Source organism: Saimiri boliviensis, chromosome 5, assembly GCF_048565385.1.
Source record: "Saimiri boliviensis isolate mSaiBol1 chromosome 5, mSaiBol1.pri, whole genome shotgun sequence".
In the NCBI taxonomy this organism is placed as follows: Eukaryota; Metazoa; Chordata; class Mammalia; order Primates; family Cebidae; genus Saimiri; species Saimiri boliviensis.
The window spans coordinates 60,217,465-60,243,174 of NC_133453.1; the positions used below are offsets into that span (position 1 = coordinate 60,217,465).

Consider the following 25,710-nt stretch of genomic DNA (forward strand, 5'->3'; position numbering starts at 1 on the left):
AGATGTAGGTAACGGGGGATGGAGGCAGCAAACCACATTGCCATGTGCGTACCTATGCAACAATCCTGCATGATCTGCACATGTACTCCAGAACCTAAAGTACAATAAAAAATAAATAAATTATGATGAATTCAACAAAAAAAAAGAAAAGAAAACAATTGGATAACAACGCAGTTCAGTGCCAGTCCTAGGGAATGTTGTAACACTGGAAAAGTTTCCTGATGGATTTCTTCCTGGTGATTTAAAGTCACTCCTTAGGCTATTCCCTGACTGTCCAGTTTGAATTCATAAGCTCTTTTCTCCAAAAGCAACTCAAGGACCAACCTTTTCTCATTCTTTCACCTGTACTAAAATATCTTATTCTCTTATGAATGTTAAGTTATCGGTCATCTAATTTTGTAAAATAATACAAAAATAAAAGCATAGAGTATTTGGTTCAGTTGTCCTGACTTTTCTTACACTAATTCCTGGCAATCCAAAGTACAGTGCTGCCCACTACTCTGTTTAAAATCAGACACCCCCAAAGGTCCTTCTCTTCCATGCAAGTGAAACATGTAATTAAGATAATCTGATGAAAAACTTTAAAATAGACAGTGAGATTTTTCTCTCTTCTTCCTTTTAAACTCAATGTTACTTTCCCCTTAGTGAGAAAGCTGACATTATAAATGTTGTCACATTCACACATATTATAAGCCTAGAAATTATATCATCTCAGGCCAAAAGTGGATGCTGAGACTCTGATATCTTGCCTCTCTGCCACCTCTAGGTCTTTTTCCCAAGACTTCTGCAGCTAAATATACTTTGGTTGCAAGTGGCTGTTAACAGAAGCTGGCCTTATTTTTCCCCTGAGAGGAAGGAAAGTGTGAAGCCAAAACTAGGACTAATAAATTGGGATTTGGTGAGCAGAGTGCACACCCCACTCCCAGGCATTTGATCTTTTCTAGAGTGGCCCATGAATGTGGTGTTGGAGGTTTGGGCAATCACTTGTGAGAGTAACCTTAGAGAAGATAAAATAGGGTTGATACTGGTACTCTGAAGAGATTACAGAATTCTGGAAGAGTCGTTTATTTTATGTGAAAGATTTCTTTCTTCCTACTTAAAATATGTATGTTTAAATAAATCAAAAGTAGAATAATTTCCAGGATAAATGGCAATCATGAAAGCACAGGGAATGTGGCTTTTTTATAAGATAATGCAAACAAAAAAGTCACAGGAACATTATGATATATGTCTTGTGTCTGTGAAATACCATGTGTTAATTTGCAATATGGACAAGCCTGAGTACCTCCAAAGGTTAAATTTTCAGATGAAAGTGTCAACAGTTCTCAGCTGAGTCAAGGATCTTGCTGGCTTGAGTTGAAATATAAACTTAGGTTTCAATGATTGAGTACGATGGTGCGTGGCCTCATTCTGCGAGGTTAAACATTATTGGCTTTTCTTACGTTTCACAGTGGATGAGTTTTCTAGAAAGGGCAAACTGTTAGTAATGAGCTCATTTTAAAAATCATTTACTTATTTCAACCAATTCTTATGTTTTAATATTTTAAGAGAAGATATAGATATTTGAACATAACTAATATGGCACTGATATTTCCTTAAGTTTCGTGAGAAAAGTGGCTTTGTGATAACCTAAGATAATATCTTAGGTTTAAGGAATAAAAGCAAACATATTTATGTGCAGTTCAAATCCCATTTCAATTATAGCTGAATTATTTGCTGTAGCTTAGCTACAGGAACTGCTTAAACCTCGTTTCTGCATAGTTTGAGCAGACTTTAAGGCAGGAGCTGAAAGGAATAGATTGACTTGAAAAATCTGTGTAAGAGGGTGCCTTAAAATGGCATCATCAGGGTAAAGTATTAAAAGGGACAAGTAAGTTTTGCACATCAAAATTAATAATGTCTAAACAACCTTCACAATTGGGTGTATGGGTATAAACAAGGAGATTTTTGGGGGGCCTAGTATACATTAGAATGATTATCTGGTTTTCTGGTCAAACCTTTTCTGAGTTTTAAACATCCAGCTTGTGAACACTCCAAATATGGACTTGTCTCTAGTAGCACCTTTGCTTAGAGCTCTGAGCCAACTTGGATCAAAAGAACTGTTGAAAGCCAATACCTCACATCCCCTGAGTTTGTTCTATAAGCAGAAGTCCCTTATAAGCCATAATCCTTCCTTCATATAAACTCTTCATCTCTTATGGCACAACACTGCCACCTCAGACATTCTTTCTAACGTGCACCTTTTTCTCTAAATTTTCGCCAAATTGCCCTCTCCTTTCTTTTTGGGAAGCATCTTTTTATTTATTCAAATTGTAAACCAAAACATTGTTATAATCCCACTGATAATTTTGAAAATTCTCATATTCCTGGTATCAACTAAAATGAAAAATTACATGAAATGGCACCAGACAAAATAAAATGTCAAGGCAATCTTCATCAATCAAAAGTCTCAAGGTTCAGAAAATCCCTTTAGAATCTTTCCTTAGTTTATAATCTACCTCTGTACTCTTATCTAAACAAATGATGAAAGCATCAACACTTTAAAATATGCAAAATCATGTCTTATTCTATTTTACTCCTTTTGAATTAGCAGTTTACTAAAATATTATTTTGTGTTTCAGATGTTCTACATTTCAATTCCATCAAATATTAAATCGACGTTTATGGGCTAAACTGGAAACTTAAAAACAATTTGTTTCACTACAAGGATAAGAAAATATGTCCAAATTCCTGTCGGCTGACTTATAAAGAGACTTTTAGAACACAACCCAATGTAAGTTCCAGACATACAGTGTTTTGCTCTTCATTACCTCCCCTTTGGTTAAGGCATGTATCTGTTTGTACGGGCCCAGGTGTATGCAGATTGTATATACATTTGTGTCTATACATGAACATTTTCACAATTCTGGGTTCATAACATCATTTATTCCTTCCTTCAATAAAATTTGAATGCCTATTATGTAAAATGTGTGGTTGTAGGCCTAAGGGATATCCAGAGTTGAAGTGACTGTCCTCATAGAGCTCATACTTTAATGTGGAGACAGACATAAGCCAAGTAATTGCACAAATACCTAAGAAATGCACACTCTAGCCGGGCGCAGTGGCTCAAGCCTCTAATCCCAGCACTTTGGGAGGCCGAGGCGGGTGGATCACGAGGTCAAGAGATCGAGACCAACCTGGTCAACATGGTGAAACCCTGTCTCTACTAAAAATACAAAAAATTAGCTGGACATGGTGGTGCGTGCCTGTAATCCCAGCTACTCAGGAGGCTGAGGCAGGAGAATTGCCTGAACCCGGGAGGCAGAGTTTGCGGTGAGCCGAGATCGCGCCATTGCACTCCAGCCTGGGTAACAAGAGCGAAACTCCGTCTCAAAAAAAAAAAAAATGCACACTCTGATAGGTGCTGTGAAGATAGGTCACATAACACAATATCTGAGCATATAACCACATCTTGTGTTCACGGTCAAAAAGAGTTTCATGAAGAAGGTGATTTGGCAGCTGAGATCTCATGGGCAGGCAGAAGTTAAGAGAGTAAAGAGGGTAGAAGGTGATGGGAAGAGGGGAAAGGATGGATGTAAGGTGCTCCAGGCAAAAGGAACTTCTGTTCAAAAACCCCAAGGCACAGGGAACTCATGTTCAAAGACTGTACTTGCTTATTTAGGTACTTTTGATGATTTTTTTCTAGGAGTAACCACTGAGTAGCTGGGCAACTTTTAGCTTAAACAAACCATTAAAGATTCATTGTAATGATACTAGGAAATAAGAAGACACATATAATTTCAGGAGCACTTGTACGTGTTTTGTTTTTCAGGCATGAGGTACTCCTTAAGCCCTGACAACCATCTTGAAGATGGAATCATGAATATGGCAAATTTTCTACGGGGCTTTGAAGAAAAGGGGATAAAGAGTGACAGGCCTGAGGACCAGTTGAGCAAAGAGAAAAAGAAAATTCTGTTCTCCTTCTGTGAAGTGTGCAACATCCAGCTGAACTCCGCAGCCCAGGCTCAGGTGCATTCCAATGGCAAATCCCACCGCAAACGAGTGAAGCAACTGAGTGATGGGCAGCCCCCACCACCCACACAGGCCAGCCCCAGCAGCAACAGCAGCACAGGTAGGAGGCAGTGTCCTGGGCTCCATGGACACGTGCTATGGGGAGAGATGGTCCTGGTCTAGAAAATGAAGGATTTAGAACAAGACTTAATATTTACCTTAAAACTGGGCCGCCCTGATAACATGTACTCTTTCTCCTACAGGTAAAACCCATGAGCTGTTTGTCACCTCTCGAAATATTTGTTACATCCACTGACATATGCACTGGCACACACATGTGTACACACACACGCACAATTTGTATATTGGGCCAGAGACTTCCTGTATCCCTACAATGTATGAACACTTCTGAATGTATTTTGAAATGTGCTTTAAAATGGATCAGTGATGTCATTTCTCCCCTCTCTCAAAATTAGCTTTCTTGGGTTTCCTTTATCTAGTTTCTATTGGGTGGCATACCATTTGATAGTATATAAAAAGCTACAGCTTTATTTATAACATCCTATGATGCAGGAGAGGAGCATTAATCTTGCATGTTAAATTTGTCATATTCTTTTAGAGAGTTGCCAGCAGTGTGCTGGGTGTTCTAACAATAGGAACAGGCACTGCCAAAACCAACAAGGCTTCCCTCTGATCCAGCACCATCATCCATTGCTTTCACTTGCCTCTCACCATTTCCTTGTGGGCTGGATAGTGGCAGAAGCTCAGGAATTTTTGCATTTCTGCCTCTGCCCTGAATTCTAAACAATCTTTCAAATCCTTTATCTTATCCTTGGGCAGCACCTCTTCCTCCGCATTGCTGGTTATTGAGTGTCTTCGCTGTGACAGAATTAAAGAAAAATGTGATATTTATCGTTATCTGTGGTGAAGATTTCTACAAAAGGCAGGCTTCTTCCCAAGGTTTGAGGTGGGAGGCCAAGAGAAGCCTCCTCCCAAATGTGGGGGAAGAGCTCCAAATTCTCCTCTAGCAAGGGTTTGCTCTGTAATGAGGCCTCAGCTTGAAGTGAGAGGATGCCGAGAAAACATGTGTTGGAATTTCACTCAGTGCCGTTACATGGTTCTTGGTGTGTTGTAAATAAATAATTTTTATATTTCAAGCCAAACCTAACTACTTTTTACTCAGTTGATGGTTTAATTTCATTAAACTGTTTTTTTCAGTCAGTACTTAACATGCTGTGAAAGAAAGTAAAGGAGCTTACAGGATATAAGATATATACTTATAATGGTAGAAAAATTATTTTTCCATTTTCTATTATGATAATTTTAGTAATTATTTCAAGGTGTATTAATTTACCTATAGTTACGTATTAAAAATATAGTTAGTGTTACAGCCGGGCCCACTGGCTCACACCTGTAATCTCAGTACTTTGGGAGGCTGAGGCAGGCAGATTGCTTGAGGCCAGGAGTTCAAGACCAGCCTGGGCAACATGGTGAAACCCTGTATCTACTAAAATTAGAAAAATTAGACGGGTGTGATGGCACACACCCGTAATCCAAGCTACTCAGGAAGCTGAGGCAGGAGAATCGATTGAACCCAGGAGGTGGAGGTTGCAGTGAGTCAAGATTGCACAATTGCATTCCAGCCTGGGCAACAGAGTGAAACTCTTTCTCAACAAAAAGTATATATATGTATATGTGTGTGTGTGTGTGTGTGTGTGTGTGTGTGTGTGTGTGTGTATGTATATGTGTATATATGTATATGTATGTGTGTGTATATGTATGTGTATGTGTATATATATATATATGTGTGTGTTGGGTTCAAAATGATACCTAAGTTAGAGCACAAATAGCCTGAGTAAAGGTTTAAATTACATCTGTTAGAATGTAAATGTCTATAAATACCATATTCATTAAAATTATATTAATGACTATATATATTATATAAAAAAATTATATTTCTGAAGAATACCTTATGATAAGGGAAATTGTCCATGATATAATGCTAAGTGAAACAGCAGATGGAATAGACCTAGTGCTATTATGTGTCCATGTGGAGACTATTTAGAGTCTCCCCTTAATGAGGTTCAAGCCTCACATCATTTCATTTTTATTTTGGTCACTTTCCTCAGTTTTGATCTATCAAATTTGTATTTCCTGCTGGGTACCAGCTCCCTTAACACCATCTCAATTCTTAACTTCTCACTTTCGTATATTCAGAAAGATTCTTTGATTTAGTAGATTCAGTTCTATTTATAAAAACAATTATATTGCCTAATTAAGATTTGTCTACATGGACTCTAGAAGTTAGAGTGGAGGGCTGGGCACCCCGCCCCTGCCTCAGCCTGCTTTTCAGCCTAGTGGTGGGAAACCATAGAAGGATGGAAAGGTGGAGGTTAGCCTTACCTTATAGCCTCCAAAGGTGGCAATGCCGTTGTTCTTCATTGATGCTTACTATTTGGGCTGTCTCTGTGGGTCATACATGCTCCTAACAGACACTGTGGATGAAAGGAATCCCCCCAGGTGGTTTCTTAGGCATTGAGAGTCCTTTGTGAGATAGCTGCATCTTCCAGCTTACTCATAGTTATTAGCAAAAGGCTTAATTCCTTGACTGTATGTGCCTCTTCCACACTGTGGCAGTCCTGGTAAGATTGTGTCCTCTGTTTTCATATACATCAATGCCTGGGGCTTGAGGTCATGTGCAGAATGCATCTGAGAATGAACATTCCTCTTGAAAACCTGGAACTGCTGGGGCCCAGGCAGGTACAGGTGGAGTGGACTGTGGGGGGCTTTTCTTTCCTGCTCAGGTAGTACTGGGGAGGCTGGAAAGCCCACTGACAAAGCAGGCACCTAAACAAGAAACAAAATGCCAGTCTTCCTTTTTTACTGTCACTTGGCTTCAGTGAATATTATGGGTTGAATTGTGTTTCTCCACCAAAAAAGAAGATGTATTGGAGTTCTAGTCTCTATTACCTCAGAATAAGACCTTATTTAGAGCTAGGTTCTTTACAGAGGTACTTAAGTTAAAATGAAGTCATTAGGGTGAGCTCTAATCCAATATGACTGATATCCTTACAAAAAATAAAAGGAAATTCAGACACAGAAACAGATACACACACAGAGGGAAGATGATATGAGAAGAGCTATGGGGAATAGGCAGCCATCTACAAGCCAACGAGAGAGTCCTGGAACAGATCCTTCCCTTACAGCCCTCAGAAGGAACCAACCCAACTAACACATTGATTTTTGACTACTATCCTCCAGAACTATAAGATCGTAAATTTCTGTTGTGTAAGCCACTTAGTTTGTGGTACTTTTTTCACAACAGCCCCAGAAAACAAACACTGGGAAGAAAATCAAAGCCATTTCACTCCCATAGGGAAAAAAAAATGTCGTAGATATTCTTTCCAAGAAACCGTTGTTTTAAGAGGTGACTTCTCCTCTTCTGGGTCAGCTTTATAGTGTTGGAGGTGACATGGATGGGAATTGGGTCCGCAGGGTGATGATTGAGACTTGTTTCTGGGAATAAAAGGTAGGTGACCCCCTAACCACTGGAAGTTCCTCTGCCAAACTTAGTATTCAGGGTATTTATACAACTTTTACATCTGAGCTTTAGAACAATAGAAATATCCTTTTTTTTTTTTTTTTTTTTTTTTTTTTTTTTAGAGAGAGAAAGAGAGAAACAGGAGAAGGAGAGAGAAAAAAACAGCTAACTCTCACACAGAGTGAGAGAAAGAAAAGACGGAATCTAGGAGGGGGAAGTAGCTTCCACACTGAATGGAAGGGAATGGGGGGGATGGAGTTTAGGAGGGGAAGACAGGCTTCCATGAAGGGAGTGTTTGTGGAAGGGGACCCAAATATGGAATTCTGAAATATTCGTAGAGTGTACCTGAAACTAGTCTGCTCTGTGTGTGTGTGTGTGTGTGTGTTTGTGTGTGTGTGTAATCAGTGTACCAAAGTGACTTATGATAGGTAGCAGCAAAATCCTTTTTCCAGCACTATCTCCCTAGCCACATGTTTTATGAATACTCTGGGCTATGAAGGAGAGAATCAAATGGGAAAGCAAAGAGAGCTGAGGTAACTTAGTCTGCATGTAGAAGATCCCTAATGCTTTCCCCATCCAGTTCCAAGGGGTAAGTGGAAATAACAGAAACTGCAGATGGGTCTTGGCTTCTGGACAAAGTAGTTGCATGTTTCTGTTCCTCATAAGGTCCACAAATACAGTTCGACCTTGGTATTCCTGGCCCCTAGTAAGGATGGGCTGAAGGACCTGAGGCAGTCTCATAATTCCTGTGGGCTTAGTAAGTGCAGAAGCTGCTGGTTGACCCTGAGAACCACAGGGAAGTAGTCTTCTGTTGGACTGGGACAGTGGCAGGATAATGTTTCCCATGTACCACAGCAAAGAAATAGCTCACAGTTCCTGCATGAACTAATGACTAAATATCAGACAGAAATAAAAATGCCTCAGCAGATATCCATGTGCAGAAGTGACACCGAGGTCATAAACACTCTTGCTTGAGTCCTGGCACCATGTAAGCCTATAACTATCCTCCTCAACCCACCCCAAATCTAGATGCAACTTGGATAAGTCACAATTGCCTGAAATTAAATAACCATCATCACATGAGATGGAACTTGTACTAGGCAGCACAATTTTTCATTGGCAGGTTTGTCCTTAAATATTGGCTAAAGGAAATTTTTCGACTAGAAAGGAAATGATGAAAGAATGAATCTTGGGCCTTTGAGAAGGAGAGAAGAAAGAACAATGGAAAGAATAGACATATGGTACATAGTAAACTACCTGTAGTAAGGTTCTCCAGAGAAGCAGAACCAGTAGGAGAAAGGAATTAGCTCACACAATTATGGAGATCTCCAGTTCTCAAGATCAGTAGGAAATCTGGAGACCCAGGAGGGCCAATGGTGTCATTCTTATCCAAGTCCAAAAAACTTGAGAATCAGAAGATTTGATGTGTAGCTCTAATCTGGGGACTGGCTAATTCAGGACCCAAGAAGAGCTGATGTTTCAATTTGAGTCTGAAGGCAGGAAAAAAAACTAATGTCACAGGTAGAAGGCAGTCAGGCAGGAAGAAATACCGAAAGTCATGTGTTACCAAATATCTGAACATCCAGTGACCCAGTCAAGTTGACAAATAAAATTAATCATTATGTTATCATTTACTTCATAAATTTTATAAATCATATTTGATGACTGAAATAAATTATAATCATCCGATGCTAAAAACAATGATATTTAAAAGTAGGGAAGTTAAATGCTGATACCAGTAAATTGTCTGCCATAAGTCACATATGTATATCATTATAATATTAGTGGCAACCACTATGAAAACTATACAAAGAGATACAACCAAAAATAATGTAAATAAATCAAGATGGAGTCCTAAAAAGTATTTAAGTAAGCCACAGAACAGAAAGAAAAGAGAAACAGAGGACAAAGAACCAAAGGAAAAAACAGAAAGCAAATAATGAAATATTAAACTTCAATGCTAACATCAATAATTAGTTTAAATGTAAATAGCCTAAATAATCAAAAGAAAGAGTGCATTTAAAAAAAATGGCCCACCTATATGCTGCTTACAAGAAACTCACTTCGAAATCAATAAGAGATACATTGAAAGTAAAAGAATGGAAAAGAAATATGCAAACAGCAATTTAAAAAATAAAAGCAGGGGTAACTATATTAATAGCTGATGAAGTAGAAAGCAAAGAAATTTACTAGAGACAGACTATGTACTGATAAAATGGTCAACTCACCAGGAAGACATAATGTTACCAAATGTTCATGCCTCAGACAACAGAGCCTCAAAATACATGAAGCAAAAACTCATAGAGCAGAAAAAAGAAATGGATAAATGTACACTTGCATTTGGGGACCCACTCTCAGCAACTGATGGAATTAGTAAACAGAAAATCAGGAAGAATATAAAAGATCTGAACAATATAATCAGCTAACAAGATCTAATTAATTTATATAGAACTCTACTCAATAATAGTAGAACACTTTTTTCTAAATGTCAATACAACTATTCACAAAGGTAGCATATATTGGACCATAACACAAATCTTAATGCATTTGAAAGAACTGTAATCATACACAGCATTTTCTTTGACCATAATAAAATCGAGTAGAAATTAATAGTAGAAAAACAACAGGAAAATTAAACAATATGTCTCTTAAATAATCTATGAACCAAAGAAGTCTCAAAGGAAAAACTAGATGGCAATGAAAGCACAACATAGTAAAATATGTGGGATGAAGCTAAAGCAGTACTGAGCTAGAAATTTATAGCCTTAAATGCTTATATTTGAAATGAGAAAAGTTCTCAAAGAAATAAGTTTCCAATCAAGAAGCTAGAAAAAAATAGAAAAACCAAGCCACAAGCAAACAGAAGGAAGAAAGTAATAAAGACCTAGACCAAAAATATATGAACTTGAAAATAGGAAAGCAATAGAGGAAAAGTCAATAAAACAAAAATCTCATTCTTTAAAAAACAATCAATCAAATGTATAAGCTATTAGCAAGACTGATGAGGACAAGAAGAAAGAAGATACCAATGAGATACATGATATTATGAGAGAACTTGCAGCAATTAAAAATATAATAAATTTGAAAAACTTGTATTTATAAATTTGACAAGTTAGAAGGATGAACCAGTCCTTCAGAAACCATAAATAACTAAAATTCAACTAAAATCAAAATAGACCATCTGGGCCAGGTGCAGTGGCTCATGCCTGTAATCCCAACACTTTGGGAGGCTGAGGTGGGTGGACCACCTGAGGTCAGGTGCTCAGAACACCCTGGACAACATGGTGAAACCTCATATCTACTAAAAATACAAAAATTAGCTGGGTATGGTGACACATGCCTGTAATTCTAGCTACTCTGGAGGATGAAAGAGGAGAATCACTTAAACCCAGGGGGCATAGCTTGCAGTGAGCTGAGATTGTGCCATTGAACTCCAGCCTGGGAGACAGAGCAAGACTCTGTCTCAAAAATAAAAATAAGTTCAAAAGTAGATGATCTGAATAGGCCTAGCCATCAAATAAGCTGAATTTATAATTACAAAGCACTTAAAAAACAACTTCTGGATTCACAGGGTTTCAGTGGAGAATTCCACCAAGGATTTTTAAAATTGACACCAATTTTAAACAATTGCTTTCAGAAAACAGAGGAAGAGGAAATACTTCCCAACTTATTTTATTAGGCTAGTGTTATCCTAATACCAAAATCAGACAAAGATGATATTTTTAAAAACCCACAGAATAGTATCTCATAAACTTAGACTAAAAAATTCTCAGTAAAATATAAGCAAATTGAATCCAGCAATTTATGAAAAGAATTATATACCATAACTAAGTGAGATTTATTCCAGGTATGCAAAACTGGCTCATCATTTAAAAATTAATAATCTACCAAGTGGGCACAGTGGCTCACACCTGTAATTCCAGCACTTTGGGAGGCTGAGGCAGGCAGATCACCTGAGGTCAGCCATTCAAGACTAGCCTGGCCAACATGGTGAAACCCCATCTTTACTAAAAACACAAAAAAATTAACCAGGCATGGTGGTGTGTGCCTGTAATCACAGCTACCCAGGAGGCTGAGGCAGGAGAATCACTTGAACCTGGAAGGTAGAGGTTGCAGTGAGCTGAGATCATGCCACTGCACTCCAGCCTGGGTAACAGATTGGGACTCCATCTCAAATAATAACAATTATAATAATCTACCATATCAACAAGCTAAAGAAAAGAATTCATATGATCATATCCATTAATGCAGTAAAAGCATTTGAGAAAACCCAATACACATTTTCAGCAAGCTAGGAATAGAGGGAAATTACCTTAATTTAATAGAAGCATCTAAACAAAGCTTACAGGCAACATCATACTTAATGGTGAAAGACTTAATGTTTTTCTCCTAAGACCAAAAAGAGGGGAGGGATGTCCACTCTCAATTGTCTTATTCAACATGGTTCTGGAAGTTCTAGCCCTATAATAAGGCAAGAAAAACAAAATAAGTAAAAGCCTGTAATCTCAGTACTTTGGGAGACTGAGGAAGGAGGATCACTTGAGCCTAGGAGTTCAAGACCAGCCTGGGTAACACAGTGAGATCCTGTCTCGCTGCCCCCCCTCCCCCGCTCCAAAAAATAGAAAAAGTTAGCCGGGCATGGTGGCGCACACCTGTAATCCCAGCTACTCAGGAGGCTGTGGTGGGAGGATTGCTTGGGCACAGGAGGTTGAGGCTGCAGTGAGCTGCAGTCACACCACTGTGCTCCAGACTGGGTGACAGAGTGAGACCCTGTCTCAAAAAAAAAAAAAAAAAAAAAAATCACATATTATATTTTATACTAAAAATGAACATATGGAAATCAAAATTTTAAAATGCAATACTATTTGTAATCACTTCCAATAAAGTGAAATACTTAGATATATACTTAAAAAAATATGTGTAGGATCTGTGTGCTGAAAATTAGAAAATGCTGAGAAAAGAAATCGGAGATCTAAATAAATGGGGAGACATACCATGTGTTTGGAAATCAGGACTGGAAAACCCAACAAGATTAAGATGGAAATTCTCCTTAAACTGATCTATAGTTTTCATGAAATTTCTGTCAAAATCCCAGCAAGGTGTTTTTGTAGACATAGACAAGCTTATGCTAAAATTTATATGAAAAAGCACAGACCAGTTAGCTAGTTTAGCTACTAAGACTTGACAAAGAAGAAAAAAGGAGGGAATCTCTCTACCCAATATTGAGGCTTACTATATATTAAAGTATTCAAGACAGTGGCTTTATTGTAAAGAGAGAAAGGGGGTGGGGGAAGATTAGAGAACCCAGACATAGACCCACACACATATACTCAATTAATTTTTTGATAAAGTACAAAAGCAAGTCAGTGGAGGAAGAATACCTTTTCAACAAATGGTCCTGGACTAATTGAACAGCTATAGGCAAACAAACAAACGAATGACTTAGGCTTAAATCTCACACCATATGAAAAGATTAACTCAAAATGAATTATAGATTTAAATGTAACAACATAAAAATTGAAAACTTTTCATGGCTGCCCCTGAATTCCTGGGCTGTGGGGACATCACTCCAGTTTCTGCTTCCGTTTTCAGAGCATTTTCTGCTCTGTATGTCTGTGTCTTGTCTTCTGTCTCAAGTCTCCTTTCTCCTTATTTCATAAGGATGCTAGCCATTGGGTTTAGAGCTCACCTGTATGATCTTGGGTTATTTCCTAATCTCTATTTTAAGTATCAAGAGAAGATAAATATTTACATAAGTGAATTGCAATATGCTATGCTAAGAACAATGACAGATCTCCATGTAAGGTAAATACAGCACAGAAAAAGGAATGATTAACTTTATGGAGGTCAGAAGGCTTTCCAGAGGAGGTGATCTTTGAGATGAGTATTCGAAGATGAGTTTCAAATTATTTAGGAAAAAAACATTCCAGGTTTAGGGAGCAGCAATGCAGATGCATATAGGAACAAACTATAAATAGTTTCTTATTATTGGAGTGAAGTATAATTTGGGGAAAAAGGAATATCCCTTTGTAAAGGTATAAAGGAATTAGAACAGGAAGAAGGGTCTTCTGGTCCTGTGGAAACAGAGGTATAGGAAAAAGAGCTGCAAATACATAGATAAGAAAGTCAGAGGCAGCTGCTGGAATTCAGGGCTAAGTTGTCCTGAGTTCTCTCTCTCTTTCAATCTGGTTTATGTCAACTTGGAGCCTCTGCATCAATTCCAGACATCTCACTTAGGTATTGCTTCCCCAGCATACCACACGATTGCAAGCTTATTTTCTATGATCTATTTACAGCATCCCAAGTCCAGATAAAACTGACCATATTAGTTCTCTATGTAGGGTGGCTAGTGACTAACATCCTGCCCTATGGTATCCATTCTCATTTAAGACTGAAATTTTAAAACTAAAAAAAGAAAGAAAGAAAGAAAGAAAAAAGTCAAGCAAAGAGAATGGAGAAAAGTGACCCAAAGGGAATGAGGAGAATGCTCAAAATCTCAACCTGAGGAAAAACTTGGTGTGTCTACAAAGCTGAGATGTGGCTGAACTGAGTAAGACAATTATTAATAGAAGGAAACACAAGAGAAGTGTGGAAAGGTATGCAGAAGCTTTCAGAAAAAAAAAATTTAAAACAATGTTTTATTTTAATCATGATTCTGTGGGTCTGAAATGTGGGCTGTGGTCAGCAATGTGGCTCTTGTGTTGGACTCACTGCAGGACACCCATGCTGGCTGTAGTCTGGATAATTCTCTCCGGTAGATTAGACCAGGCTCTGCTCTGGTACCCAGCAGTCACAGAGCAGTTCTGCAAGTCAGCAAGAACAGAAGCTGCAACTTACTGTCTTCTTTTGGTCAGAGCTAGCCACAAGGTGCTACGGTTTGAATGTTTGTGTCTGTCTGAAATTTATACATTAGAACTTAAACCCCAATGGATGATAGTATTAAGAGGTGGTACCTTTGAGAGGTGATTAGGCCATGAGGACTCTACCATTATGAAGAGACTAGTGCTCTTATAAAAGAGGCTTCAAGAGCTGCCTGCTCCTTCTGCTTTTCCACCAAGTGAGGATACAGCATTGGTTTCTCCTAGAGGATTCCACAGCAAGGCATTATCTTGGAAGGAGAGAGCAAGTACTCACCAGACACCAAATCTGCTGATACCTTGATCTTGAACTTCTTAGCCTTCAGAATGGTGAGAAATAAATTTCTGTTATTTAAAAATCACCTCAGTCTGTGGTATTCTGTTATAGCAGCAGGAATGGCCTGAGACACAATGCCAGTTCAAATTCAGGGGGTGAAAAAATAGGATCTGCCTCTTGATTCAGCAAGTGGCATATTTTATTTTGCCTTAGAAATTTTAAACTGAGCTTGAGTAGATTTTAAAGTGAGGACATTTGGAGTGGGGGAGAAGATAGGGATGATAAAACCTGGGTATTTTACAGCAGGAAGCAGAGTAGTAGTTTGGATGTGGGAATGGAGCACAGGATTGGAAAATGGGTTGTCAGTTGGAGTGTTATATATAATTTTACTTATTTTTTGCTGGTATAGTCTGTGGTGTTCTTTTATGCCCCAGGATCTTCAGGGATCCCTTAATATTTCTTAATTTCATTCCTATTCTGCATTCAAGAAACAGTTGTTGGTATTAAATGACTTCTGGGGTCAGGACACTAATGATAGATATTATGACTCCCAAAATATCTGGGGATGGTTTTAAGTACATAGGCCAGATTTATAATATTGCATCTCATGCATATTTAGAACGTTAACTTTATCCTCAAATGTGTTTTCCCAGACATTTTTGGAGAACTTTAAAAATTAAACTTGAAAAACGCAATACCATAGAATTACCACAAGATGGTGCCATGAGTATATTGAAAGTATGATAGTTTCCTCATTCCCTTGCCCACATCAACATTCTGATGGAACCTATTAATGAGTATGGAAAGAAAAGAAATAGCACACCAAGCATGTGCGTACATGCCTGTGTGGGTAGGAGCATGCTCATCTGATAGACTTTCTGAGCACCTTGTACGTGTTAGGCAGAATCTATAGGGAAGACCTGGCAGGGGTTGGGGAGGCTGGATGTTTTGGAATTGCAGGAGAGATCTTTCTCTAGTTTTCAGGAATAAAAATCACTACTTAAATATATTAATATTGCTCCATGTCTGGAAAAATCTCCATTTTAAGAGATATTAGAAAGGAACATAAATGTTGAATGATGCATCCTTAGGTTTGTATGACAGATTTAGAGATAAGGCTAGAATTCATCAGTATGATAATGTATTTTACCTTTTCAGTGGAAACACATAGTTTTAAATGCTTGCTTTGACTTAATTTTGATTAATCAACTTGACATTTGTTATTCAACCAAGAAATATGACTTTTGCAAAATACAATCACCATGGTGAATGTATAACAAATCATTGAGTTTCTACCAGTAAATGCACTATGTAAGTAAATCATTTCAGTGTGAGGCAGGTAGATTAAATTATTTATAATATACTTATTTATTTAAACCTCTTAATTAATAAGTTCAGAAAACTCCTTTCATAGAATAATTATACAATCCATGTATTGGATAGAGCCCATATTACTTATGGTTTTTAATGATTGGACAGGCTTAGCAGGGGAAAAGGCCTTGGTCAAAATATGTCAAATTACACCTTTGAAAAGAGGGCATCTGCTTTTCTTTGTATAAACCCCAAGTCCTTTTAAGAGCACTCGGAATTGTCTCTTACTTGTAGTTCTTCAGACCCAATGATGATACATATAGCAGAAGGAATATTGATATAGTTTTCTGATTCATTGTCTTACTCAGAATTGAGCACTTTTTAGTGTCTAAGTATTTTACAAAATCCTGACTCTATTCTTCAAGGATAAGAGTTGGTTCCCTTTATCTGTTCTCCCCAGATAAATTTAATTGAGACTGATACTATAGGGATTATTGAGATTGAAGTTCCTTGGGAATGAGAGTAGAGAAATTTGGAAATAGGGTGAAGTCTCAAGTTACAACTCTATCCACCCCCTGCCACACAAATGCTTTCAATTTGAGACAGAGCTCCAGCCGTCTTCAGTGGTGTCAGAAATCTAAAACCACACCTGACAACGACTTGAAAAAGTCATTGTAGAACAACTCCCTACTCGGTACCTGTGGTTAAAAACTGTGCAAAGGGCCGGGCGTGGTGGCTCAAGCCTGTAATCCCAGCACTTTGGGAGGCCGAGGTGGGTGGATCACAAGGTCAAGAGATCGAGACCATCCTAGTCAACATGGTGAAACCCTGTCTCTACTAAAAATACAAAAAATTAGCTGGGCACGGTGGCGCGTGCCTGTAATCCCAGCTACTCAGGAGGCTGAGACAGGAGAATTGCCTGAACCCAGGAGGCGGAGGTTGCAGTGAGCCGAGATCGTACCATTGCACTCCAGCCTGGGTAACAAGAGCGAAACTCCGTCTCAAACAAACAAACAAACAAACAAACAAACAAAAAAACTGTGCAAAGGATGTGGATTATACAAGGGTGTAGATTAAGTACAGAACTGTAAGGGATTGATACATGAAAGAGTTTGAATGGAACATTGATAAAATGATTACAAGGAGTGGCTGGCCCTCTTTTTAGTGAAGGATGGATTGTCTTTTTCTTTAAGAATGCTTTGGAATATAAACTTTTACATATTATATGTATTAAAAGATCAGAATTGCTTAACATCAAGTCTTGGGTTTTAGATTTTGAAAACCAAATACTGGTACCTTTCAATGTGGAAACTGAGTCTCAGATGATCATAGCAAGTGTTTGTGTGACTGAGTGATTTAAATTATCAAAGGCATATTTGAAATCCTCTTGTCTGTCTGGAATAAAAGTGTTACCCATTTTAAACTAATCTAGGGAGAAGGATTTTCAGTAGTGGGTCCAGTGGTAATTAGAGTTCAGTTTCCACTGGGAGTTGAGTGTATTTTCACCTGGACTGACCAACTTTCTTCACACAGGCATTTGACTTTACATCTTAACAGTGTCACAGCCAAGGAGGCTGTTGGACAGTGTTCTGGGTTAGACAGCCCTGTGGAATGCTACAGCTGACCATGTGGTTGGTATATGTCCTTGGCACTTAACAGTTTTTCTTGAGCTTGTTTTTGGGCCAGCTGTGAAACACGTTTGTTCTTCTGATTACATGGAGTTTGGAGGAGGTGGAAGCGCTGGATATTTTACTTTTTAATGGGCTGAGTGTGCTGGTATTCACATAATGTTAACCAGCTTCATTTCAAGAGCTTGCTTTCTGGTGAACCTGCGCTGCAATCCAGAGACTCTTGTCCTATTCACTGAGTAATTATCTATCATTTTATAGACTTGACATAAAAGGTATGGGGAGCTTTTTTTTTTTTTTTTTTTTTTTTTTTTTTTTTTTTTTTAATCATAGCCCTGAAGTGTTACTCATCTTATAGGATAGTCAGTTACTTTTCGAATCTGCTGTAACTCCATAAAACCATTGGGGCACCATTTTGGTTGCTAAGAAAAGAATTCACCAAATTATGTTGTATTGTCAAAAAAATAAATGCAGTTTCCTTCTTCACATAGAAAATGACTTTTTTTTTTTGTTGTATTCCATATACTAAGAGCCACATATTCTAGTATAGTTTGTTCAGTGATTAGAAGGACTACTCTCCACATAAATGCCTCCTGGACACTTCCCCAGTGCACGTTAAGGCCCCAAAATACACTCAGGAAATGCTCTATGAAGACAGTAACTGTTCTATAGACCCAAAGTCTTAGTGCAGTGTCAATGCTCTGCTATATTAACGTTTTTTAATGTACTTAAAGAAACGTATTTATTTGTGTAATTTCATAGGAAAGACACCAAGAAAATACAACACATTATTCTTGTTTTTTGGGGAACATATGTTTTTAAAATGGCTTTAAAAATTGAACAGTTGACTCTTGATGGCAGAAAATATTACTATTTTTTTCTAAAATGGATTCTAAAGAACCTCTATAGCAAGTAGTATATAGTATATACAAATAAACATAAATCTTTACTTCATAAGGCAAAACTTATTTTTTTGTTTGTTTCTGAGAGTGTCACATGCACTGTTTAACATTAAGGATATTTTGCTTTTCGGTACAATGAGAAGAGGGTGAGATAACCCAATGTTTTTTGCCTCACTCTGAAGATACACCCTTCCTTTTAAAATTTCCTTTTAAAAATTAAGGTAGGTTGCTGAAAAAAAAAATTATGTCCAGTGCCTTTCACACTAGTGGGTATAAAGTTTAAGTAATCAATAAGTACTATTATTATTATGTTTTGCGGGTTTTTTTGGTTCAGTAATTTCGAGTGGCTTCTTCTGCCTTTCTTTTCCATGTCCTAGTTTTGTCATTGTGCATTATGCCACATTTCTGCTCTGCTTTGTCTTTCAGTCTTAGTAGCACCTTTCCTCATATTTTTGCCCATCCATTAAAGTAACACTACCCTCCAAATTTCTTGCCTAGGCAAGAGAACGCCTGCTTAGGTACCATTTCCCAATCCATAACTTTATAGCAGTTTAGGTAAATGTTAAGACGGTCCACAGTCTCTTACTTGCAATTCCTGAAATTCTGGAAGATTTTGTAATTCATATCGATGGGAAAACGTGACCTGAACTAATGTGAGCTAAAATTATAGCATTTATTTATCCCAACGAGTATGAATAAGCACGTGTTTTGCTATAGAATGTTAATGTATCTGATTATAGAGTTGTTGCCCCAGACCCCAATGTGGCATTATATAACATCCGCCAATGGAGGCATTATGTAATTCCTGGCATATGTAGCATATTACCTTTCTAAAATCTGCAAACATTTGAATTCTGAAATGCATCAAGCACTAAGGGTTTTAGATAAGGGATTGACCTATAATCAAATATCCTGGTTTTAATTTTAAACTTTTATTACTAGGGAGCTTCATGTGCAGTAATGATAAAAATGTTTTTAGGCACACAATCTCTCATGAACTATTTATATGACTATCTTCTAAGGAAAGTTTACGTGTGTGTTGGACGGGGCAGAGAGGACAGAAGAGAGAGAGGACACTGAACAATTGCAAAGTCAGTGATGCCCAGTGCTATTTCTCATAATACATTCAAATATTGCCCTAGGGGCTTCAGGAGACACAAAACAAATGGAATTCAGGTGGCCAAAGTGACTGTGAGGGTAAGTGTTCAATGATGTAGGTATATGTGTGCACACATGCTTGTGTGCATGTCCAATTGTGTGTCTAATCTGTCTCCAAGCAAGGGCATCTAACCAACAGCAGTGAGGAGTCAACTTTACGTATGTAGACATAGTGAGAATATCCATGGGAGTGCTGTGTTTAATGTTGCTCCAGAATGCTGTGTTATGTAAATGAGTGCTGCTTATTTTTACACAGATGTTTCATATTGTAGACACTTCTAAATGTGTCACCTCAGAGTTAGTAGGATTACTAGAACTGAACGCAATCATTTATAGAAGATCCTCAAATCAGGAATTGCCTTTATTGGATTCTAATTTGCTCTGCCCTCAGAGTCCCAATGAGAACCTAAAACTCTTTCTAAAACTTGGAATAGAACTTAAATGTGTTCTTTGTCAATGTTGCCTGCTAGGAATTTCTTCTGGTTTATTTCTGTGGCTTCTAATAAACGTTTTATTTCTTTTTTGCTTTGCAGTTTGCATGCACATGTCAAAGCTGTGTATTTTGTGATCTCAAATCACAGCTTCTGCTTTCTGGGGGTATAGCTACCTGTGTCTTCTAAAAACGATGTCCAGTAGCTCTTGCGTCTTATATCTTAGTAACAAAAGAGGAAGGATGATAAAAAGCAAAGGTATAAATTTGGGGATAGTTGGATAAAAATACATGGGTTTAATGATTTTTTAAAATAATGAGCAAAGATGATAGTGTTAAAAATATCTGTCTTGCATGTTTATTTTCTTGTTGAACAGAATAGATTTAAATATTGCTTATGAAATTGTCTTAGAGTAAAACTGATAGTATTTTATCCTGGTGCTAGCATTGTACATTTTTAACTATCACCATTATTTTAATTTAGAGACGGGCATTTAGGAGTTAAAGGGTGTTTGATTTGCCCTTTAATGGACATCTGTGTCAAGTATATGGAATTATTTTTGTTATAATTGTAATAGTCTCCAGTGATTTTACTTGTCTATAGAGAAGTCCCAGGAACCTACAGCTATTTTGGTTTATGCAGCCTTTATAAGTCCTTATAATATAGACTGCTGATTTCTTCCCTGTATCCTGCTCATTGTTGAAAAGCCAGAGCTATTTTTAACATTTACACTATTTCAATAGATGATTCTTTATTCCACAAGGTTTAGTGCTAAATCTGTGGAGACTTTCATAATCATATCCTTTTTGTGGTTTTCTTGAATTTGATCACAGTAGCTGATTTCATGCATTGATAATGAAGGCTTATGTTGCCTGTTTCTCAGCATAAATCCACCTCAGACTTGTACGTTGACAGTGCTTCTGGTTTCAGCACGCATGGAGATATAGAATTGAAATTGCTCTGCTTTCTTTACAAATGACTCAGAGTGTGCTTGTCCTTCCCTAAAATGTTGCCAGCGTGTAAAGGATTTTCAATGAGCAGTGCAATAAGCCAGCAACTGGGAAGGCTTGGAGCGGCACTGATATAACGTGGTGCTGTCACACAGATAATCAGGGCTGGAGCCAAGTCTCGGTAGCGCTGTGCATTACCCTGGTCACATACTGGAAGTTTTGTTTATCTAACTTGGTTGCTCTTGAAGCTGGTGAAAGCCCTGCCAGGATGTGGAGTGGACTTCCTAGCAGAGGTGAGCATTTTTATTTAAAACTTGGTTGCTGGGGTCTGGGATGTCAGTAACAGATTCTTTCGTACGTTGAACCGAATCCTGTGGAGTCATCAATTGTGTTTATCGTGTCGTGCTGACACATCCAAAGGAGCAAAACTGAAGAGCAAAATATATGATTTTAAAATTTTGTTGGGAAGTAACTCCTTACATGGGTGTGATATGCATCCCTTTCTTTCTGTGCTAGCTGTTTGCCGAGGACATCTTACCAGTAGGTGACTTCCTTTGCATTTTAAACATTCCAAACAAGTCAGTGATATGCAATTTGCTATCGTTACTGAAAGTAGGTAATTAGCAGTAATGTTATGTGTTTCAGATGTATTAAAAAGGCTATAAACTAAGTGTACTTTGTGGAATCTTTGACGTGAAAAACAAATAGGAGGAGACAAATCTTGTTTCAAGATAACTAAGAAAGTAAGTGATATGGATTACATACTGGAGTTGACACCTGGTTAAGCTCGACATTATTAATAATGAAAAGTTATGACCGGTCGTGCACTGGACAACCAACAGTAATTGATTTCTAGTGATGGTGTGCAGAATGAGAACAAGAGGAAATTAGCAGTATTTCTTCATGAAGTGTGTTTTTTTAATAGCTGAGATCCTTTTAATGTAGCAGATTTTATCATTTAAATATACATAAAGTACATGCACTCACCTGGAGGGGTTAAATTACTAGATCATCATGCTTGGAAAGGTTTGAGGTAGCCTTGTAAGTATATGGTATTTGAAAGCCAACTAGATAAAGGCAGACTCAAAGTTAGCCTCCAAGTAGATGGAGTGGTATTGCTTAGGCTTGGCTAAACTCTAATTCCTATGTTTCTAAGCATGAACGAAGTGTGAGGATTATAATGTATTAAATAGCAGTATGTTTATTAAGTGTCTGTTTAGTATATTAGGTTGGCAAGGGAATCTATTTTTATTTGACTGGAAACAGCTAACATGGCACATGGAGTGTGTGTGTATATATGTGCATGTGTTTTTCCTGCTATATTTATTTGAGGCAGCTGTTTTCAGCTTTAAAGTTATAGCTAAGTGTGTATTTGTTTGACAGAAGACTCGAGAACCTCTTTTACTGCCAGTACACGTAAAGCTTGGCTAAGCAGACACATCAGGAGCAAACCATTTGTGTTCGCCAATCTGTCTCAGCAAGTCCCAGGGCCACTATCTTGCTAGAAGCCACTGTGTGCTTTTGAAAGCATGAAATTAGTTTTATACTGAGCACATGGTTTCTCATTTAGCAGCTCTTTTTATGGTAATGGTCAATTTATGGTTCACTGCCAGGATTTCAGTGTACTGTCAAAACTGATAGCTTCTGGTAAGGCGTCTCTATAAAGATTTTTTGTTAAAAAAAAAGTAGAGAGATGGGAAGAACCTAATTAGACCCTCAAGAATAGACTCTTACCTTCAACCTCATCTACTCTCTAGATGCTTTGTCATTTCTCCAAAGTTCCTTTATATTGTTTAATCCAGAACCTACAGATTTAAAGTTGCTAATGTCTGCCACTTTGTCCTTTGCTAACATGTGACATCCAAATAGCTATGTTCTGAAATGTGAAGTATTTGTTTATTTTTTTGCAATACATTTGTAGAAAACCTCTCTATTTTTGGCCATATTGTGCAATTCATCATATCTATCTGCTTGTCTCGTAATGCATCCCAGAGCACTGCTGGAAAGAGTGAAAGGCTTTAATACACCTTACATTTGCTATAAGCTATTCATACTTAGTTGTACATGTACGTGCTATGAGTAGGGTGAGTTAAATAATAAAATTAAAACAGCCTGTAGATACATTAGAAATTTGACCCAGAAATGCCTCCTTTAATGCAATGGTCTCACTTAGAAAAGCAGAAGCCCTCAAATGCTAAAACTATATTAATATTAAATACAGCTTTTATTTGTTTTCATAGAATAAAAATAAAATGCACTCATCAATGTGCTAAGAATGCTTTCCTTAGCCTTTTAAATTCGATCAGAAAATAACCCTAGTTGAAAGATGTGCTGGTCATAATGCATTTTGAAATAGAGGTGATCAAAATTACTAGGACATTTAGTGGAATATTTATTTTTGTGTTAATTCTTTGCATGGTGGTAAAGGATATGCAGATGGAATAGAGTACATATTGGAGTGATGCTAATATACTTTTTCTCTCATGTGGTCTTGACAATGGAACTGAAAACACTTCATAAATCCTGAATTTCCTGATTTTTTTTTCTTGTTAATTATTAGATCTTTGCCTAGGTTAAGTGGTTACACACGTAATGACTCAAGATAAAATGTTATTATTATAATAAGGGTGTAATATGTACCATTATAATTAGAAAACAATTTTGTGTTTTTAGATGAAGCAAAATGTGATACTTTTTTTTTCTTCTATTCTTTTGGGAACGTTATTCCCCAAGTCATCATCAGACTGTCAAGGGGACTTGGTTTTAGATTTTGACTTACAAATAAATATTCCATGTTTATTAGTTCCCCAAAGACCATGAGACAAATTGGCTTTGTGGGTTGAGAATTAGAAAGTTAGAGAACATTGACATTTTCTCTTTGAAATTCCTGATGATGTAACATGTTTAGTAAATGGAAACCTTTTTAAAAAAAATTTTTAGAATGTCAGAATTGCCTTAGAATCTTGAAATTTGTCATATTACATAGAACATAGAAAATTCACTCAGAGGAAAGAAGAGATTAATTTGGCATATCTGCCTGAAGTCTTAGTAGCAATTTCTCCTTCGTAAGTAGTAGGATTTAGGAAATCATGAGGATATAAATCTCAGTGATTTGCCTGCATCTTTTTGCTTTTGTATTAAGGAATAGCATCTTGAGTTGTTCTTCAGCACATCTTAAAAATGGCTAGTTACAAACAAATAGCAGACATAACCCTCTTTTAATTGAGAAATATGATTGCAGAATGAAATTACTGTCCAAATTTGGCTTTCCTGATTGTATACATCCAATAGTAGTGTGGACAATTTATAGAGGTTGTAGTTTCTTTTGAGGTGTGTTGCTAAGACAATTATACTTTAGTGTGAAAGTGGCTTCTTACCTTAAAGCTTCATTTACCTTCAGTTTTTTACTTACTTTTTTTTTTCTACTTCCCATTAATAAAGTTGGGAACATCAAGTTTTAGGGTTTCCAGATTTAGCACATAACAATATAGAACTCTGCACTAAATGTCAATTTTAGCTAAAACAGTAAATAATACTATATATGTGTATATCCCATACAATATTTTGAATATACTTAATACTGAAGATTTTTAGTTGTTTAGCCAAAATTCAACTTGGACCTGGTGTCCTGTATTTAATCTGGAAACTCCACATACTTTCTAAATAGGAAAGTGAGTCTCCAGTAATGGCCTAGAAAACTGGTTTTACCGGTGCCAAAATGGAGACTCCACATTCCTGTAAAAGTGATCAGTTTTAACTGTTAGGGTTTGTGCTTGACAACTCCTAGGGAAAGAAAGTTACCATCTGAGAAACTTAAAATGGTGTCAAGAAATAAAGGACTGATGGAATCGAAATCACGAATAATAAATGGAAGCCTCCTATAATTACTAATCTAATAAAGGCAGTACATTAAATAACATGTGCCAGTAACATTTTGAATAAATAATGAGTATTATACAATTAATTTCAATTGCAATCCCTTATCAATTATAGCATTTTCAGGATTTTCCTTCCTTAGCAGGTTAGAGATATTTATAGATTCGTTTTTTTTGTAGTTAAGATGCAAAATGAGAGGTTACTCTCTCAGTTCCTTCTCCCCGTCCCCCCACCATTCTTCTGGCCTTTATTTAGATATTAGTTACCCTCTTCAGTTTAGGACTTCATTCTGACTACCACCCTCTAGATTTCTCAGAGAGGCAGAATAACTTGGAAACTTGACTTAGAAGAAAATCTATGGGATCCTTCAATTATTCAACTCAGTATAGTTGAATAAAATAGAATAGATACAATATTTATTATGTACCTACTGTGTACCTCATATGATGTTAAAATATTTATAAGTAGGCTTTTATTGAATTCTCATAACAACTTTGTAACATATTAATTAATTGTATGTATGCTAAGCTGTTTACCAAAACTCTGTTCCCAGACACTAGCCACCCCAATTTTAACCACACTGGAACAGAGCAGAATGTTCTGTCCTAGATCTGAACGTTCTTCTTACATATCGGGCAACTTCACTGTGGAATAAAGGGGTCCTGTTCTGATAATCTTCATCTCATTCCAGACTGCATTGCAAAATCCCCTTTGCCAACTCAGACTCTGTATTACTTTTCTTCTCTTTTCTCACTTCCTAATATTCACCCTTCCTTTTCGTTGATATCC

General features: G+C 37.2%; 1 protein-coding gene across 3 annotated transcripts in view; it reads left to right on the forward strand.

The window, feature by feature from the left end:
* The window catches only part of ZNF385B (zinc finger protein 385B), a 393,057-nt gene that overhangs the window by 88,257 nt on the left and 279,090 nt on the right, over positions 1-25,710 (forward strand). For 2 of the 3 annotated variants that reach the window (XM_039470115.2, XM_039470116.2), the window contains exons 2-3: positions 2,622-2,773; positions 3,812-4,111. In XM_039470115.2, the coding sequence (XP_039326049.1) occupies positions 3,814-4,111 (298 nt within the window). In that variant the 5' untranslated portion in view covers positions 2,622-2,773; positions 3,812-3,813. Of the gene's footprint in view, positions 1-2,621; positions 2,774-3,811; positions 4,112-21,127; positions 21,339-25,710 lie in introns of those variants that run through there. The other variant, XM_074399396.1, reaches the window with a different exon arrangement.